The 19,888-nt window shown below is 42.3% G+C and overlaps 1 protein-coding gene across 5 annotated transcripts in view; it reads right to left on the reverse strand.

The window, feature by feature from the left end:
* The window catches only part of LOC125454168 (growth factor receptor-bound protein 14-like), a 113,415-nt gene that overhangs the window by 20,422 nt on the left and 73,105 nt on the right, over positions 1-19,888 (reverse strand). For all 5 annotated transcript variants that reach the window (XR_007247940.2, XR_007247941.2, XM_048534656.2 and 2 more), the window contains exon 6: positions 3,646-3,756. Coding sequence is in view for 3 of the 5 variants with exons in the window: in XM_048534656.2 (XP_048390613.1) it covers positions 3,646-3,756 (111 nt within the window). In the remaining 2 variants the exon portion in view is untranslated. The remainder of the gene's footprint in view (positions 1-3,645; positions 3,757-19,888) is intronic.

Raw genomic sequence — 19,888 nt, forward strand, 5'->3', positions numbered from 1 at the left:
AAATGTTCAGTGTCTAGGTGTGATCTGACTAGTTATTTGTATAGTTTTTGCGAGATTGCCCTACTTTTATACTCTACTCTCTTAGAAATAAAAGCCAACAGTCAATTTGGCTTCCATATACCTGCTGAAATTGCATGCTAGTGTTTGGTGATTCATGTTTGAGGACACCTAAATTCCTGTATGTGGCAGTTTTCTGCAATCTTTCTCTATTTAAATAATACTCAGCTCCTCTATTTCTTGCCAAAGTGCATAACCTCACATTATGTTCCATCTGCCCCTTTTTTATCCCCCACTCATTTAACCTGTGCCTATTCTTCTACAGACTGTGAGCATTCTTCACCCCTCACTTTCCCACTGATTTTTAATTCATTCGTAAACTTGGCTATATTACATCCACTTCCTTCATTCAAGTCATTAATATGTAAATAATTGGGGCCCCAGGAATAATCCCTGTGGTACTCCACAAGTTACAGGTCACCATCCACCCTTCAGCCAACTCTTCATCTTCTGCTAGCAAATCCTCTATCCTGGCTAATATATAACCCCAGACAGCATGAGCTCTTATCATATATAGGAGCCTTAAATGTGTATGGAATGAAATCCCTTCTGGAAATCAAATATATTGGGCCAGATTTTCCAGTGAGTGGCAATCACACACAGTGCCAACTGCAGCCTTCTTTTTAATGAAAGAAAAGAGCTCTGCATTTTGAGGAGGAGATTTGGTTCAGGGCTCCCTCAGAAATGCAGAATCATAGACGCCCTACAATGTGGAAACAGGCCATTTGGCCCAACAAGTCCACACCAACCCTCAGAATATCCCACCCAGACCCATTCCCCTATAACCCACCTAACCTGCACTTCCCTGAACACTATGGGCAATTTAGCATGGCCAATCCACCTACCCTGCACATCTTTGGACTGTGGGAGAAAACTGGAACACCCGGAGGAAGCCCACACAGACATGGGGAGAATGTGCAAACTCCACACAGACAGTCACCCAAGGGTGGAAACGAACCTGGGTCCCTGGTGCTGTGAGGCTGCAGTGCTAACCACTGAGCCACCATACTGCCCTAAACTGCACAGAATTCCCATAGTGTAGAAATGTCAAAGGAAGGAGAGCCACACTCTTTTCTTGCAACGGTCAGGGGCCATATTCTGAAATTTGATTGTCCCAACAGCCATGTTGACAGCTGCCATCAAATTGTCGATACATAAGGTGAGTGTGATGGTAAGGGTGCTGGGACAGATGGGTACCAGATGGGTAGGGTATCAAGGTGCCAAGTAAATCGGGTTACTGCTGGAGAAAGAGTTGGGTGCCAGTTCATAGGATAGCAGACAGGCTGTGTTCAGGGATCCAGGTAAGTAGGGTGCCAGGATGGTGAACGGACAGGGTGCCAGCAGGGATGGGGGTAGGGTGCCAGGTGCCAAAGATACCCAGTAGTAAGATTTCAGGAAAGCATTTCATGTAGGTCAGGGTGGGCTAGAGACATCAGGGGACAGAGATAGGGACAGAAGGTGTCAGGTCTGCTGTTTATGTCCAAAGGTGTGGGTAGAGGGAAAAGTGTGTGGTTCGGGTTAAATTGGTCTGACAGGCGGAGGGAAATGGAGGCCGTGTCTGATGCTAGGCAGGAGAAGTGAGGCAGTTGTCTGTTCCATTGGTATCAAGTTGGGTTCAATGAGTGGTTGAGTCAGAAGAGGGGCCGGGATCTTGTCCAATGTTGCTGGAGGAGGGTTGATCCCGGGCAAATCAAGGTGGGTACATTGGTTGGTTCTTGGGTATGTGACAGGTCCCGGAAAGGAGGTGCATCAGATCCAAGAGATGTCAGCGGGGAGACTGGATTGTCTGAGAAGTGAGGGAAGGAAGTTATCAGGTACTTGGATTTGTCAGGTCAGAGTCTGGGTTTGTAAGGGTTGGGGTTGTGAATAAGTTAAGTATGTTTAAGTAACAGTTTAACAGTTACTCAGGAGTTTTCCACAGTAATTTTACATAAACTCATCAGAACCAGCTGAAGTCTGCAAATTTTATAAAGAGTTTCAGAGGGTTCCAGCCACGATGGAATTGCCCAGTGTAAAATCTAACTTCCCAAGAAATTCCTTCAGAGTTTGCTATGATGGTGATTTCGCAGGATCCCCATATGCAACTCCCATCAAGGCTAGAGCAATGGCCAGCAGAAAATTGGCCCATTATGTCTGCTGGTTTCCCTTCAGCTAATCTATTTGTCATCTCCTCAAAGAATTCTAATAAATTTCTCAGGCATGATTTCACCTTCATAAAACCATGTTAACTGAACTTGATTTAATTATGTAGTTCTAAATGCTCTGTTATTATATCCTTTAAAATACTATAAATTTTCCAAAGAGAGATGTTAAGCTAACAGTTTGATAGTTAATTGTTCACCTATTTTTCATCTCCCTCCCTCGTTCAACTAGAGGTTTTTCAATCCTTTGTAACTTTTTCATAATATGAGGATTCTTAGAAGATTACTGTCACACAGTAGCTACTTCTTTTAATATTATACAATGCAAAACATCAGGTCCAGGGGACTTATCAGTATTTAGTCCAATTAACTTCCTTAGTCCTTTATTTCTCATGACAGTTATTGTGCTTATTTACCTTCCCACCCCTTTCTCCCATTGATTATTTTTGTTTTTTAAAATGCTATTAGTGTCTCCTACCATGAAGATTGATGCAAAGTATTTATTATACTCCTCTGCCTTTTCTTAGTTTCCCATTATTATTTCCCCAGCCTCATTCTCTTGGGGTTCAAAATTGACTTTGACCTCACATTTCATTTTTCAACAATAAGCTTTTAATATGCTTTTTTTAATGTTACTTGCTAGTTTACTCTCACTATTTATTTTTTTCTTTGCTATTATTTTTCAGTAATCTTTTGTTGCCTTTTAAAGCTTTCTCAGTCCTCTGGTTTTACCATTAATGTGTGCCACAACATATGTTGTTTTTTCAATTTATGGTTGATTTATCCATGAGTGACTTATTCCCTTTGTAGAGTCCTTCTTTCTCACTGGAAAATATCTTTGTTGTGAGTCATGAATGAATTTCTTAAATATCTGCCATTTTTCATTAACTGTCTTTCTCACTTTTTTTTTCCTGAGTTCATTCTAGCCAACTCTGCCCTCATTTCTTTGTAATGACCCTTATAGTTTAGAACAGCTGTTTCTGAGCAAAGTTTCTCACTCTCAAGTGGAATGCTTTAATCCACCTTGTTACGATCATTGTTTTGCAAAGGTTCTTGTACTCTGAGATAATGTATTAAACCTGCCTCATTACATATTACCAGATTCAAAACAGCCTGGTCAACTGGTTGCATCCACATTATGTTGTTCTGGAAACTGACCCAAATGGATTCTATGAATTTATCCTTGTGGCTACCTCTGGCAATTTGATTTTCCCAATCTATTTGAAGAATAAAGTGACCCATGATTAATGTATGGCTTGCTTTTACATGCCCTATTTACGCTCTGATTTTTTCTCTTTCCTATAGTACAGCAGCTGTAATGGAACCTCTAGAATTCTTCCATAAGTGGCTTCCTTCCCTTTTTTTAAACATCCGTCCATGTGGATTCAAAAAAAAATCATATGATAGCGATTCACCGTTGAAACTCATTTTAGCAATAAAGATGTACCTTGATGCAGAATCCAAAATTGGTCGGTGCTCCATACATCTTCCTTGCTGATAATAGAGTGTAAACGTTGCTTTCACTGAACTCAGCAACAAATTGTAAATGTCTTGGCTCCTGTGAATATGGAAGGAAAATAATCCATAACAATAACTATAAGAAAACTTTAAAATGACAAGGAAACCACTTGTACAAAGCCACTTTACAATTCATTTCTCCAGAAATGATTTTTTTTTTATTTTTAATGGCATGCTATAGATAATTTACAACCTAACTGTTGGCTGTCTGAGCACAAAACATAAAATGGCAACAGATACACGGTTTCTAAATTTTCTAAAATGGGGCTGGTGCCAAGTTTGGCCACAAATGTTCCAAAACGCCAAGCAGAATTCAGTCACTGGGCCAAACAATGGCAAAAAATATAATTATCATCAGTAGATTGGTCATAATTGGTGAATAGGTGATTCTCCAAATACAAGTTTATTTTTTTGTTATTCAGTTGTGGGATGTAGACATCACTGGCTGGCCAGCATTTATTACCCATCCCTAGTTGCCCTTCAGAAAGTGCTGGTGAACTGCCTTCTTAAACTGCAACAGTTTGCCTGCTGTTGGTTGACCCACAATGCCGTTAGGAAAGGAATTCCAGGATTTTGACTCAGTGATAGTGAAGGAACAGTGATATATTTCCAAGTCAGGATGGTGAGTGCCTTGGAGGGGAACTTGAAGGTGGTGGTGTTCCCATGTATCTGCTGCTCTTGTCCTTCTAGATGGAAGTGGCCGTGGGTTTGGAAGGTTGGCATCATTTGCATTTACGACTTACGCAGCAGCAAATGCGAGCGAGAAACCACCATGATCGGAGGAGCAGCAGGAAAAGGAGGAGGGGTAATCAGAAAGGCTGCTACGATAGCAGATACAGGATGTAGTCGACTAGTCACAGGATGGCAGACATGAAATGGGACTGGAAAGGCATAGTCTGCCTCGGGAAGATACATAATTGTTGGGCCTGGAGGAGTGGGATTAGTGGGTTGGGGACCTGGAGCCCTTAATTGTCTATGACGCGAGTCTGTAAAAGTGGCCAAAAAATGGGGAGGGAGTTTCAAAGTAGTGACAATTTCCTGCAGGAATTTAAAAACTGTGGGTCTTGGATTTTAATGTTTTCCTTGTGTGTCACCATTTTAAGTTCAGTACAGCAGTGATGATTAATGATATTGTGACAATATGTACCTTTAAAAGGGATACTTTCTGTCCTGTTTCTCTTGAACAGGGCTGTCAGCTCCATTGAAAACAGAATTTGTTGCTTTGGATTTCTTACACACTGGATAAAGAAAGCATGAGTGGGCTTTAGATTTTGCTTTCCAACAGTGAACAAGTTGGCATTTTGGAGTAGAAGCTGATCAATACAGCTTTCTCTCTGCTGCGACAAAAACCTTGAGTTCTGTCCCTGCTGCTAGATACATGTTTTTGGTTTTCCCTTTCTCCTGGACTGAAGGAGATAACAAGTGAGGGAAATCTGTTTTGTTAAGTATGTGTTTATGGGATGCTGCTATATTTGAACAGTTGATGAGCAGTTGTTAAATAATACATCACTTTTATGAAGTATTTTGACAAGAGCTAAAGTTATGCCTTTTCTGTTTGCATTTTAACTGTGGTGTAAGAATAAAGAGTGTTTTGCTTAAAGCCTAGCAGTATGACCAAGCAAATCACATCTGGAACAAAGCACCTTACACTTACCTGTAAATAAGATGAAATTTAGGGTCTAGACAATCTCCAGGGTATACTTTGAGGGGGTTTGGTCTGGTCCATAACAATATTGGGTTATCTGAATTCTGTTTCTAAGAGTCCAAATACCCCAGGTATCAATAACAATACAGAAAGTGATGTTAATAATTGAGTGTATCACTGAATGAGTTAATCAGAATCAAAAAGGAGCCCTTGAAAACAAATTGGCAGCCTGTAAAAACCAATGTGGTTCCCTCTAAAATTTTAAGCAGGATTTTAGGGAAAAAATTTTGATCCCGGTTTCTAACTTGGGGAATATTAGCCCAGAAATTCCAGCCAGCAGTAGAGGTTGAGCATAAACCACTGATTGTGTTTTCGATTACTGTCTTATATTTCGATTCTGGAGATTTTGGACAATATTTGCCCTGTTTCAGCTTTAATCCATTGATGAGCAGTTTGAGGGGTCCCCTGGCAAGGCACCCTCCATTTTTGTCACAATGCCACATAAAACCTTTTTTTTCAGTGCATTGACTTGCAGAGTTTTTACATAAACATTCATAACACAGCTCAGCCTCCACTTGCTGCAACCGCTCACACCACTTAAACCCTCCCCCTCCACCAGTGAAATACCAGACCACCGTTCCCATAACATCTGGCAATGTTTAACCTCCAGCCTGAAGACATCCAACAGTGCTCTCAAGGTATCAAACACATACCTCTGAACCTGCTCATCGACTCAACATCCCCTACATTGTTCAATTCTTACACATCAAACTCATAGTAGGTAGAATAAAGGAGAACCCTAAAGCTTTCTATAGGAATAAGAGAGTGACTAGGGTAGGAATAGGGTCAGTCAAAGACAGAAGTGGGAAGTTGTGTGTGGACCCTGTGGAGATTGGAGAGGTGCTAAATGATTACTTCTCATCTGTTTTCACTGAGGAACCGGAGAATATTATAGAGGAGACGACTCAGTTACAGGCTACTAGAATTGAAAGGATTAAGGTTAACAAGGAGAAGGTGTTATCAATGCTAGAAAGTGTGAAGGTAGATAAATCCCCTGGGCCGGATGGGATTTTTCCGAGGATTGTCTGGGAAGCTAGGGAGGAGGTGGCGGAGCCTTTGGCCTTGATCTTTGAGTCCTCATTGTCTACAGGTTTAGTACCAGAGGACTGGAGGATTGCAAATGTTGTGCCCTTGTTCAAGAAGGGCAGTAGGGATGACCCAGGTAATTATAGATCTGTGAGCTTTACGTCTGTTGTAGGAAATGTTTTGGAAAGGATTATAAGAGATAGGGTTTATAATCATCTAGCAAGCAACAATTTGATTGGAGATAGTCAGCATGGATTCGTCAAGGGCAGGTCGTGTCTCACAAACCTCACTGAGTTTTTTGAGAAGGTGACCAAGCTTGTGGATGTGGGAAGGGCAGTTGACGTGGTGTACATGGACTTCAGTAACGTCTTTGATAAGGTTCCACATGGTAGGCTACTGGAGAAAATATGGAGGCACGGGATTGAGGGAGATTTAGCAGTTTGGATTAGAAACTGAATTTCTGTAAGAAGGCAACGAGTGGTGGTGGATGGAAAATATTCAGCCTGGAGTCAGGACTAGTGGTGTGCCTCAAGGATCTGTTTTGGGACCACTGCTGTTTGTCATTTTTATAAATGACTTGGACGCAGGCATAGGTGGATTGGTTAGGAAGTTTGCAGATGACACTAAAGTCGGTGGAGTGGTGGACAGTGTGGAAGAATGTTGCAGGTTGCAGGGAGACTTGAATAAACTGCAGAATTGGGCTGAAAGGTGGCAAATGGAGTTCAATGCGGATAAATGTGAGGTGATTCACTTTGGCAAGAATAATAGGAAGGCAGAATACTGGGTCAATGGAAAGATTCCTGGTAGTGTGGATGTGCAGTGGGATCTTGGTGTCCATGTACATAGATCCCTGAAAGTTGCCACCCAAGTTGATAGTGCTGTTAAGAAAGCTTACGGTGTGTTAGGTTTTATTGGTAGAGGGATTGAGTTCCGGAGCCGTGATGTCATGCTGCAACTGTACAAAACGCTAGTGCGGCCTCACTTGGAATATTGCATGCAGTCCTGGTCGCCCCATTACAGGAAGGATGTGGAAGCATTGGAAAAGGTGCAGAGGAGATTCACCAGGATATTGCCTGGTCTGGAGTGAAGGCCCTATGAAGAAAGGCTGAGGGATTTGGGTCTGTTCTCACTGGAGAGAAGAAGGCTAAGAGGGGATTTAATAGAGACATACAAGATGATCAGAGGATTAGACAGGATGGACAGTGAGAGTCTTTTTCCAAGGATGATGATGTCAGCTTGTACAAGGGGGCATAGCTACAAATTGAGGGGTGATAGATGTAAGACAGATGTCAGAGGCAGGTTCTTTACACAGAGAGTGAGAAGGGCGTGGAACGGCCTGCCTGCCAATGTAGTTAACTCAGCCACATTAGGGGCATTTAAACAGTCCTTGGATAAGCATATGGTTGATGATGAGATAGTGTAGGGTGAGGGGCTTAGATTAGTTCACAGGTCGGCGCAACATTGAGAGCTGAAGGGCCTGTTCTGCGCTCTATTGTTCTATGTTCTATGTCCTATGTTCTATGTCCTATGTTCTATGTATATTCCTCCACTTCGGACACAGTTCACTTTCTCCAGAAACCACCCTCCCTCCTCCCTGGACACAGCGGGAGGGAACACAGGGGACAGGGTAAGAAGCGAACGAGCACAGGAAGGTACAAGCACTGTCAGAGATACAAGTAATAACTGAGCAATGTTAGGGATACAAGGGTGTGGAGGCAGAACTGCCAGGATCTGAGAGCCATTAGTCTTGCAGGTGGGCTTTGAGTACTGTTAGAGGAACTTGGCACAGGGCTGCGAACACTGTTGAGGAATGGAAGGGGAGAAGCAGTATGAGCACTATTAGAGTTATGGGGTGTTGTAAGATCTGTGGTTTAGTAGATTTTCCATAATTGGCAAGATTGTACAAAGTGATGAAGACAACCATAAACTACAGGAGGATATCAACAGACTCGTCAGTAGACAGAGCAGTGGCACTGAAAGACGTGAGGTAATGCACTCGAGCAGAGTTAACAGGGCCAGAAGTTGTATGATGAATGACAGGACCCTGGAGAGTATTGAAGATTAGATGGACCTTGGTGTGCATATCCACAGATCCCTGAAAGTAAGAAAGCAGGTAGGTAAGATGGTGAATGAGGCAAATCGGATATTTGCTTTATTAACCAAGACACTAAATACAAGAGCAAGAACGTTATGCTGAAACTGTGTAAAACACTGATTAGGCCACAACTGGAGTACTGTATGCAGTTCTAGTCACCACATTACAGGAAGGATGTGATAGCAATAGAGAGGATGTACAGGAATTTTATCAGATTGCTGCCCCATCTGGAGGATTTAAGCAATGAGGAGACTAGATTGGCTGGGGTCAATTTATTTGGAGAGGCGAAACTTGAGAGGGGAACCTCATAAAAGTGCAAAAGATTATGAGGGATGCAGGAACATAGATATAGTAGATAAAAAGGTGCTGTTTCATTAGCAAAGGTCTCATACAGGGTGGGCATAGAATTAAAGTAAGCAGTAAAAGACTAAAAGGGGAGAGTTGAGGAGAACTCTTTTCACTCTTGTAAGCTTAGGGAGTCTGGAACCCACTGCCTGAAAGGATGGCTGAGTCAGAAACTCTCATAACATTTAAAGCACTATTAGATATTTACTTACATTGCCATAGCCTCCAGGGCTTTGGGAAAAGGGCTGAAAAATTGGATTGCTGAAGTCAGACCTTTGTTGATCCACAACCAACAGATCAAAGCTAAGCTCCGCCTTCCTGCCACATCTAGTTGTGAATAGTGATGGACAATCAAACAACTCACTAGAGGAGAAGGATCCACAAATATCCTCATTCTCATTGATGGAAAAGTCCAACACATCAGAACAAACGGTAAGGCTGAAGCATTTGCAGCAACCTTCAGCCAGAAGTGTTAAATGGGAGATCCATTTGAGCCTCCTCCGATAGTCCCCAGTATCACAGATAGTAGTCTTCACCCAATTTGATTCACTCCACATGATATTAAGACACAGCGGGGGCATTGGATACTGCAAAGGCTATGTTCCCTAACAATATTCCAGCAATGATATTCAGGACTTGTTCTCCCCTAGCCAAGCTGTTCCAGTACAGTTACAACACCAGCACCTTTCCGACAATGTAGAAAGTTGCTCCTGTACACAAAAAGCAGGACAAATCAAACTTGGCCGATTATCGCCCTTTCAGTCTATAATTGATCGTGAGTAAAATGATTAAACTGAACCTGCTCAGCAATAATCTGCTCAGTGGCGCCCAGTTTGGGTTCCACTGGGGCCATTCAGCTCCTGACCTCATTACAGCCTTGGTTCAAACATGGACAAAAGAGCTGAATTCCAAAGATGAGGTGAGAGTGACACCAAGGCTACATTCAACTGAGTGTGGCATCAAGTAGCTGCAGCAAAACTGGAATCAATGGGTATCCAGGGCAAATTCTCCATTGGACGCAGTCATGCCTGGTAGATAAGAAGACAGTTGTGGCTGTTAAAGGTCAGTCTCTCAGCTCCCGGACATCTCTGCAGGAGTTCATCAGGGTAGTGTCCTAGGCCCAACCATCTTCAGATGCTTCATTAATGGCTTTCCCTCCATCATTAGGGCATAAGTGGGGATGTTTGCCAATGTCTGCACAATGTTCAGCATCATTCGCAATTCCTCAGATACTGAAGGAGTCCATGTTTAAATGTGAACACGCTCTAGACAACATCCAGACTTGGACTGACAAGTGGCGAGTAACATTCGTACCACACAAATGCCAGCAATGACCATCTACAATAAAAGGCAATCAAAGCACTATCCCTTGACACTCAATCATGTTACCATCACTGAATTCTCCTCTGTCAAAATCCTTGGGGTTATCATTGACCAGAAACTCAACTGGACAAGCCACATAAGCACATTGGCTACAGGAAAGGGTCAGAGGCTAGGAATACTCGAGCGAGTAACTTATTTCTTGATTCCCCAAAGCTGTTCATCATCTATAGGTTATAAGCCAGGTGTGTGATAGAATACTCCCCACTTGCCTGGATCATTCAAGAAGGTTAGCACCATCAGGGCATAGCAGTTGCTTGAGAGCACCACATCCACAAGCATCCACTGCATCTACCACCAACGCTCTGTACAGCAGTGTGTACTATCTACAAATGCACTACAAACATTCGTCAAAGACAGCATCTTCCACCACTTGACCAGTTCTATGAAGAAGGATAAAGGGCAAGCAGTTACACAGGACTACCACCACCCCTAAAACACTTACGAACCTGACTTTGAAATATTGATTGACTTGATTTATTACTGTCACATGTACCGAGATACAGTGCAAAGTATTGCATTACGTGCTAACCAGACAAATCATTTTGGGGAAACATATCATAAATAGGGAATTAAATCATATTAGGGAATTCGGTCTCTAATAGCATTATGGGTCTACCTACAACATGTGGACTGTGGCAGATCACGAAGACAGCTCAATACAATCTGTTCAAGGACAACTGGAGACGGGCAACAAAATGCTGGCCAGCAGCAATGCCCGTGTCCACAAGTGAATAAAAATAAAGCATGGACAGGGCAGGCCAAATGGCCTCCTTCTGTGCTGTAAATATCTATGAGATTCAAACATTCTGGTAATTTTCTTGGTTTTCAGCAATCAAAGGCTAAAGTGATCAGCCTTGTATACTGGCTGCAGGTTGACAAACTAAAAGCATTTCCAATCTATAAAATGGAGCAGATTGTCATATAGAATGTGAAGATTGGTATCAACTGTTCTTTGTAGTTGTTGGAATTCTGCTAGTCTTCACAGCAGAATGCTTCTAGTTCCATTGCAAATATCAAGAACTGCACATTTGTCAATATAGTGGCATACTTTTCAGGGATAAATGTGACAAAATGTCATCAGATGCTGCCTTGCTACTTCAGAATAATTCAAATTATAGTGACCTCAAATGGTTCAAATAATATGTGGTCAGCTGGACATATCCTCCCAAATAATCTTTGGAAATCATAAGCTTCTGGGGCCAGTAACATGCGGAAAAGTGAAAGAATAACCTACTTGAACAATAAACTAAGTATAAATACACAGGAAACAAATATTCTCCATAATATTTCATTCTGTATAGTGTCCATGCTGTTGAACTTTAGTTATTGGTAATCCTAAATGAACGAGTTAAAAGTCACCTTCAACTTCTGATTCTGACTGTCAGAGGAGGTATATTCAACCTTGGCGCATAGCTTGCTTTCACACTGAAGGTGCATTGATGGGTTTCTGAATAAGTGCAATAGTCAGTTACCACTTGGTGGCACTGGTGACCACTATATCCAGATTAAAGCTATAAACATCTATTACATAGAATCACCTCAGTTAACTGCTCTTGATTCAAATGAATAAATGTGCAATGGCCCATGTACCTATGGGGAAGAACTTTATGTTGGCATGATGGTTCCTTTAAGAACTAGATTTCTATGAGAAGTAGATTTATTGCAACACAGCATGCATCCAGTGGCTGACGATGTGGCCAAGTTGCCTGAGACAGTAGAACGAGAGTCAACAAGAGGTTGATTTGGGGGGGAACAGCGTGAAGTGCTTGAAACTACAACCTTCACACAAACCTTTAGTTTTTAGTTGCGAACATGCAGTCTGCATAGCATGGAAGTTTCTCTTAAGTGAGATTCAGTTGAAATTCTGTGTGTCAGCTAAAAAGGTTTAAATGTTTCCTAGTTCATTCATGGATTTGGGTATCATTAGCTAAGTCAGCATGTAATATGTATCCTTAATACCCCTCAAGAAGGTAGTGATAGTCTGTCATTTAAGTAGGGGTGCAGATAGACCTATGTGATGAAAAATGTTCCCTGAAATAGAGCTAGTTTCACTGAAAGAAAAGTTATGCAGATCCAACTCAGGATGGTGAATGGCTTAGAATGGAATTTACACGCAGTGGTGTTCCCAATTGATCTACTGCCTTTGTACTTCTAAGGAGTAGAGATCACAGCTTTGAATGGTGCTGTCAGAAGAACATTGGTCAGTTACGGCAGCACATCTTATAAATAGTATGTACTATTGCTATAAACATCAATAATGAAGGGAAAGATTCTCAAAGATTATTGATAGAGTCCAATCAAGCAGACTGCTTTGATCAGGATGATGCTGACCTTCATGAATGCTATTTGACCTGGACCCATCCAGTTAAGTGAAGTCCATCATGCTAAATTGGTGCCTTGTAGATAGTGTACAAGGTTTGGGAAATAAGGAGATGAGTTACTTGCTGTATTATTCCCAGACTCTGACCCTCTCATGAATCCACAGCTTTTGCACAGCTGGCTCAAGTTCAGTTTTAGCTCAATCGTAACCCCCAGGATGTTGACAGTCAGGAATTTGGTGACGGTAATGCCCTTGAATGTCAAAGGGTGATGGGTAAATTCTCTGTTATTACAGATTACAAACTAAAAGACCAGTTGTAAGTGTTTGAAAAAGAACACAAATTTAAGACCTAAGTAAATGAAATAGGGATGCAGGACCAGGCAATGTGCTGTATCTGCATGATGTGGGAGCAGGCGGGCCCTTTGTGGTTCACAATGACCACATTTATGGCAAGTGTTGGTTATTTGAAAACTCTGACTCAGTTGATGAGCTGGAGTTTGAGTTTTGAACACAGTGAAGCACGAGAGTGGGGGAGAGTCACCTGGACTAACCAATTCAAATTCAGTCAATGGCCAGGGCACAGCTGTGTGACTGCAAGCAAGGCAGGGAGAGGTATCCAGGGGGTAGCAATGAAGGAGTCTGAGCCCTTGAACTTGTCTTAACAAGTTTTCCGATTCTTGCTCCCTGCATAGATGAGAGCAGGGGCTCAACAGAGGATGAGCTAACTGCCCATTGCACCATGGTTCAGGGAGCCGTCCAAGAGGAAGGACAAAAAGAAAAATGTAGTTATAACGCGGGATAGTACAGTGTGGGGAACAGGCTGGGAATTCAAGTCCTGAAGGCTGCGTTGCCTACCTGGCACCCAGGTTCAGGATAGCTCATCTGAGTTGCAAAGGAACTTGGAGTGGGAGAGAATAGATACAATTGTTGTGGTCCAAAGAGATACCAATAATATAGTTAGATTGAGGTTCTGCTGAGGGAAGACGAACAGCCAGGTTGAAGCTAAAAACCAGATCAGTCTTGGGATTACTACCTGAGCAATAAGCTAAAAGTCACATGGTCAACAAGATGAGGAGAGAAATATATGACTCAAAGATTGGTGTGGGAGAAACAAGTTTGAAGTAACAGAGCACTGGCACCACTTTGGGGAGGAGAGTACTGTTTCAATAGAACGGGTTCTGCCCGCATTATGCTGGAGCCAGAGTCCTGATGAATCACATAAACAGCGTTGTAAGCTTAGGGCTATAATTGTGTGTGTGTGGTTCATGACAGCTTGACAAAATAAATAACAGGACAGAGTGTATGGACAGGGTCAGAAATCTATAGCAGCTAAGGGGACAGCTATGAGAAGGGGGGGTCAGTCTACACAGGAGTGAGGGTGTTATACTGAAGTGCACAATATAGGAAACAAGTGAGCTTGTACATTAGGTTATAATTGGCATCACAGAGACAAGGCTGCAAGGAGATTGAGGCTGGAAAGAAATATCCAAGGATATGCAGCCAATAAAAAGGACAGGCAGATGGACATAGGGGGCAGGGTTGTCTTGTGAATACAAAATAAAATTAAACCAAAGCAAGAAGGGAAACAGCATTAGAAGAAGTAGAATCACAAAGAGGAAGAAAAGTTATGTCATTACCTTCTAACAGTAAAGAAAATATATCAGGAGTTAGAAACTGCATTCAGAAAGGGACGGTTATAATAATCATCAGGGAACTTCATTAGGTAGATGTGCTGGGAAGATCAGGTTGGTCGCAGATCCTAAGTAAAGGAATTTGTGGAATGTTTGAGATTTTTTTGAGCAGCTTGTTGTATGGTTCACTAGGGAACAGGCAATTCTGGATTTTATGATGTGTAATAAGTCAGACTTGGTTGGGGGCAGTAACCATAATACGATAGAATTCACCCTGCGGTGTGAGAGGGAGAAGCTGGAATCATATATAATGGCATTACAATTGAGTAAAGGTAACTATAAATACATGAGGGAGGAGCTCACTAGAGTTGATAGGAGGGGGAGCCTAGAGCAGGAAAATTGGTGGAGCAGCAATCGTAGAAGCTCCCTGGGGCAATTTGGGAAACACAGCAGAAATTCATCCCAAGGAAGAAGAAACATACTAATGGGAGAATGAAGCAACCATTGCTGACATGGGAAGTCAGTGACAGCATAAAAGCAAAAGAGAAGGCATACAATGTACTGAAGATCAGTGAGAAGCCAAAGGATTGGGAAGCCTTTAAAAACCAGCACAGGATAAGTAACAAAGCTATCAGTGGGGAGAAGATGCAGTATGAGGTCAGGCTAGCTAGTAATACAAGAAAAGATTTTAAGGTGGACATTGGATGGCTGGACAATGAGGAAGGAGAAGTAGTAATGAAAGATAAAGCACAGCAGAAGAATTGAAAAGGTACGCCAGTCTACACAATGGATGAGACTGGTAGTATATCAGATATTCAAGAGAGTCAGGCACTCGGGTGTGAATCAGTGGTTATTACTCAGAGAAGGTGTTGGGGAAGCTGAAAGGTCTGAAGGTGGATAAATCACATAGACCAGATGAGCTACACCTGAGAGTAGTGAAAGAGACAAATGAGCAGCTTTGTTGAATCCAATACTATTCACATTAGATCATTAATGATCTAGAGAAAGGAACTAATGACACTGTGCTAAGTTGGAGATGACACAAAGGTAGGTGGTGGGACAGTTAGTAATGAGGAGGCAGGGAGGTTACAAAAGGCCTTTGACAAGCTAGGAGTGTGGGCAAAGTGCCATGTGGAATACAAAGAACAAAGAAAATTACAGCACAGGAACAGGCCCTTCGGCCCTCCAAGCCTGCGCTGATCAAGATCCTCTGTCTAACCTGTCATCTATTTTCGAATGGTCTGTGTTCATTTGCTCCCTGTCCATCCATGTACCTGTCCAAATATATCTTAAAAGACGCTAACATGTCTGCGTCTACTACCTCCGTTGGCAACGCGTTCCAGGCACCCACCACCCTCTGTGTAAAGAACTTTCCACGCATATCTCCCTTAAACGTTCCTTCTCTCACTTTGAACTCATGGCCCCTAATAATTGAGTCCCCCACTCTGGGAAAGCGCTTTTTGCTATCCACCCTGTCTAAACCCCTCATGATTTTGTAGACCTCAATCAGGCCGCCCCTCAATCTCCATCTTTCAAATGAAAATAATCCTAATCTACTCAACCTCTCTTCATAGCTAGAACCCTCCATATCAGGCAACATCCTGGTGAACCTCCTCTGCACCCTCTCCAAAGCATCCACATCCTTTTGGTAATGTGGCGACCAGAACTGTACACAGTACTCCAAATGTGGCCGAACCAAAGCCCTATACAACTGCAACGTGATCTGCCAACTCTTGTACTCAATACCGCGTCCAATGAAGGAAAGCATGCCATATGCCTTCTTGACCACCCTATTGACCTGCGTTGTCACCTTCAGGGAACAATGGACCTGAACACCCAGATCTCTCCGTTCATCAATTTTAGTGTATAGTTCGCCCTTGAATTTGATCTTCCAAAATGCATCACCTCACATTTGCCCGGATTGAACTCCATCTGCCATTTATCTGCCCAACTCTCCAGTCTATCTCTCTTCTGTTGTAATCTCTGACAGTCCCCTTCACTATCTGCTACTCCACCAATCTTAGTGTCATCTGCAAACTTGCTGATCAGACCACCTACACCTTCCTCCAAATCATTTACATATATCACAAACAACAGTGACCCCAGCACAGATCCCTGTGGAACACCACTGGTCACAGTTCTCCAATTTGAGAAACTCCCTTCTACTACTACTCTCTGTCTCCTGTTGCCTAGCCAGTTTTTTATCCATCTAGCTAGCACACCCTGGACCCCATGTGACTTCACTTTCTCCATCAGCCTGGCATGGGGAACCTTATCAAACGCCTTACTGAATTCCATGTACATGACAGCTGCAGCCTTTCCCTCATCAATCAACTTTGTCACGTCCTCAAAGAATTCTATTAAGTTGGTAAGACATGACCTTCCCCGCACAAAACCATGTTGCCTATCACTGATAAGCCCATTTTCTTCCAAATGGGAATAGATCCTCTCCCTCAGTATCTTCTCCAGTAGCTTCCCTCCCACTGACGTCAGGCTCACCGGTCGATAATTACCTGGAATATCCTTGCTGCCCTTCTTAAACAAAGGGACAACATTAGCAAGTCTCTAGTCCTCCAGGACCTCACCCGTGTCTAAGGATGCTGCAAAGATATCTGTTAAGGCCACGGCTATTTCGTCTCTCACTTCCCTCAGTAACCTGGGATAGATCCCATCCGGACCTGGGGACTTGTTCACCTTAATGTCTTTTAGGATACCCAACACTTCCTCCTTCCTTATGTCAACTTAACCTAGAGTAAGCAAACATCTATCCCTAACCTCAACATCTGTCACGTCCCTCTCCTTGGTGAATACTGATGCAAAGTACTCGTTAAGAATGTCACTCATTTTCTCTGACTCAGCGCGTAACTTTCCTTCTTTGTACTTTGGTAGGAAGAAGAGAGGTGTAGACTAATTTCTAAACAGGAAAAGGCTTCAGAAATCTGATGCACAAAGGGACTTGGAATTCCTGGTTCAGGATTGTCTTAAGGTTAACATGCAGGTTCAGTTGGCAGTTATGAAAGCAAATGCAATGTTATCATTCATTTCAAGAGGGATGGAAAACAACAGCAGAAACATACAACAGAGGATGTATAAGGCTCAGGTCGGACCACATTTGAAACATCCTGAACAGTTTGGGGCTCATACTTAAGGAAGAATGTGCTGGCATTGAATGATGTACAGAGGAAGTTTACAAGAATGATTCCAGAGATGTAGAGCTTGTCATTAAAAGGAGCAGTTGCGGACTCTGGGTCTATACTGTAGATTAGAAGAATGAGGGGGTGATCTGACTGAAACTTCCAGAATACTGAGAGACCTGGACAGAGTGAATGTGGAGAAGATGTTTCCACCAATAGAAGAGTCTAGGACCCAAGGACACAGCCTCAATGTAAAGGGATGACCATCAGAGGGGGAATTTCTTCAGCCATAGTGGATCCATGGAACTCATTGCCAGAAAGGGCTGTGGAGACCAAGTCCTTAAGACATAGATAGATAGGTTATCAATTAGTAACAGGATCAAAGGTTGCAGGGAGGTAGCAGGAGAATGTGGTTAAGAAACATACCAGCCATGACCAAATGACGGATCAGACTTGTTAGGTCATATGGCTTAATTCTGCCCCCACATCTAATGGTCTTGCTGCCAATGGTCAATGCCTTGCCCTTCTATGGCACAAGTTTAACTCAATATTTTAGTCCTAACTTGGATATTATCCAGATCTTGCTGCAACATGAGCTGTTTTAGCATGTGATGAGTCATGAATAGTGCTGAACATTGTGTCGTTATCATATTGCAGTCATCCAAAAACATGCACACTTCTGATGTGATGATGAAATAAAGGTCATTAATGATGTAACCAAAGATGTGGTGCCTGAGGAACCATAACCAGTATCCTTTGTGCTAGATATAACTCCAACCGACTGAGAACTGAAGGTTTTCACTTCAGGTGAGTTGGACTGCTGGGGTAGTCCAACTGAAGACAACTAGATTTGCAGAGGTAAACCTCATGTTAAAGCACATTCAAACCAGGGGAGTTCTGACCTGAGATGGTTACTCAAAAATGTTAATGATAGTTGCATTTAACTGAGAGTCCACAACTTGGGAAAATTGGAGGAGAAACTTTTTCTATAAGTATGTAGTAGGTTCAAGAAATCTTGGTCCTCATACAAATATTTGACCAGAACTGATGTATACATTTCTTATCAGAAAAGGCTAGCCATCTGAATAATCTTGACCTCAGACTAGAAAACTGAGATCAATATGACCAATATAAGTTTACAAGAACATGTTGGGAGAAACTGTTGCTCAACTATTACGATTACATTGATAATATACATATATCATATATACTTATTTCTCAAAAGCAGCTCCTTCTTCTCAAGTATTCTGTCCAAAAATAGGTCTGATCCACAGCACGTCAATCTCAATGTTGGGTGAGGCAAGGAAACAGGCCCCAAGTCAAGCACAGGGATTGATACAGATATATTCACACTGATCTGACCCAGAATGGCTATCCAGACAACTGAGCTAACCAGCACACACAAGAAGTTTGAGCTACTTTGGCAACATACACTCTCACATGCTGAAATAAATGCAAAGTATTCTGGATATTGAACATCTGAAAGTAAAAAAGGGGAATAGTGGAAAAACTCAGCAGATCTGGCAGCATTCCGTTAAGATCAAAAGGCAGTTAACTCATGAAGTTCAATATGATTGGAGAGGACTGGCAAGTGGTGAATTTTATGCTGTTACCCCCCCACCCCCCACTTCTTTTTCCACAGCATATATGTAATGCATATAGATCTTGGAAGGTGCCACTTGTATGAAATCTTCGTATTCATAAAATCGAGATATTAGACTGAATCGAGATATTAGACTTAATTTTCAATGCCAAGGAAAGGATTGACGGCCGGAGGGTTGGTGCCCTCTCCAAAGTTGAGCTCTGGCAGTTAGTTACCATAAGATGTCATGTTTATTAACAGTTCCAGAGATTGCCACCTTTAAGCACCATTCTCCACAGACATGCCCCGGCTATGACATGGAGCTCATTTCTCACAACAGAAGGGCCTCCGACTGCTCCTCTAGATTCAGCAGCCCGTACTTTGTGCTTAATTGGATGGTAAACAAGTACGTTCAACACTTCACCACTAACTGATCTGCTGTTCTAAAATGGTGTTAATGCCTCAAACACACCACAATCTGATCACAGCAAATACTTGGAAACAGTCCTGTCACAGCACCTAATCCAAAACAAGAATTGGCATGTTAAATATGAAAGCAGTAATGTTACAATGATCTAATTAGGCCTCAATTAGAAGTTTACGAACTATTCTGAACATCATTCTTTAAGAAGGAAGCTAAGATGCAGAGGATTATTACCAAATAGATCTTCCTGGGTTTAGCTGGCTTGGCCGGCATTTATTACACATTGTTAGTTGATCTTGAGAAGCAGTAATGAACTGCCTTCTGGAACCAATGCATTCTATTTGGTCTAAGTACATTCACAATGCCAGATAAATGGGAGGGGGAGTTCCAGGATTTTGACCCAGTGACAATTAAGGAACAGCACAAGTCGTCCTGTTTTGTAGCTTCACCAGGATTATACCTCATTTTAAGGCATGACAGTTGCAACTCCTGGCATGAACTTCTGCTCTCTTCACTGAACAAGGGTT

This window comes from Stegostoma tigrinum, chromosome 7 (assembly GCF_030684315.1).
Source record: "Stegostoma tigrinum isolate sSteTig4 chromosome 7, sSteTig4.hap1, whole genome shotgun sequence".
Taxonomy (NCBI): domain Eukaryota; kingdom Metazoa; phylum Chordata; class Chondrichthyes; order Orectolobiformes; family Stegostomatidae; genus Stegostoma; species Stegostoma tigrinum.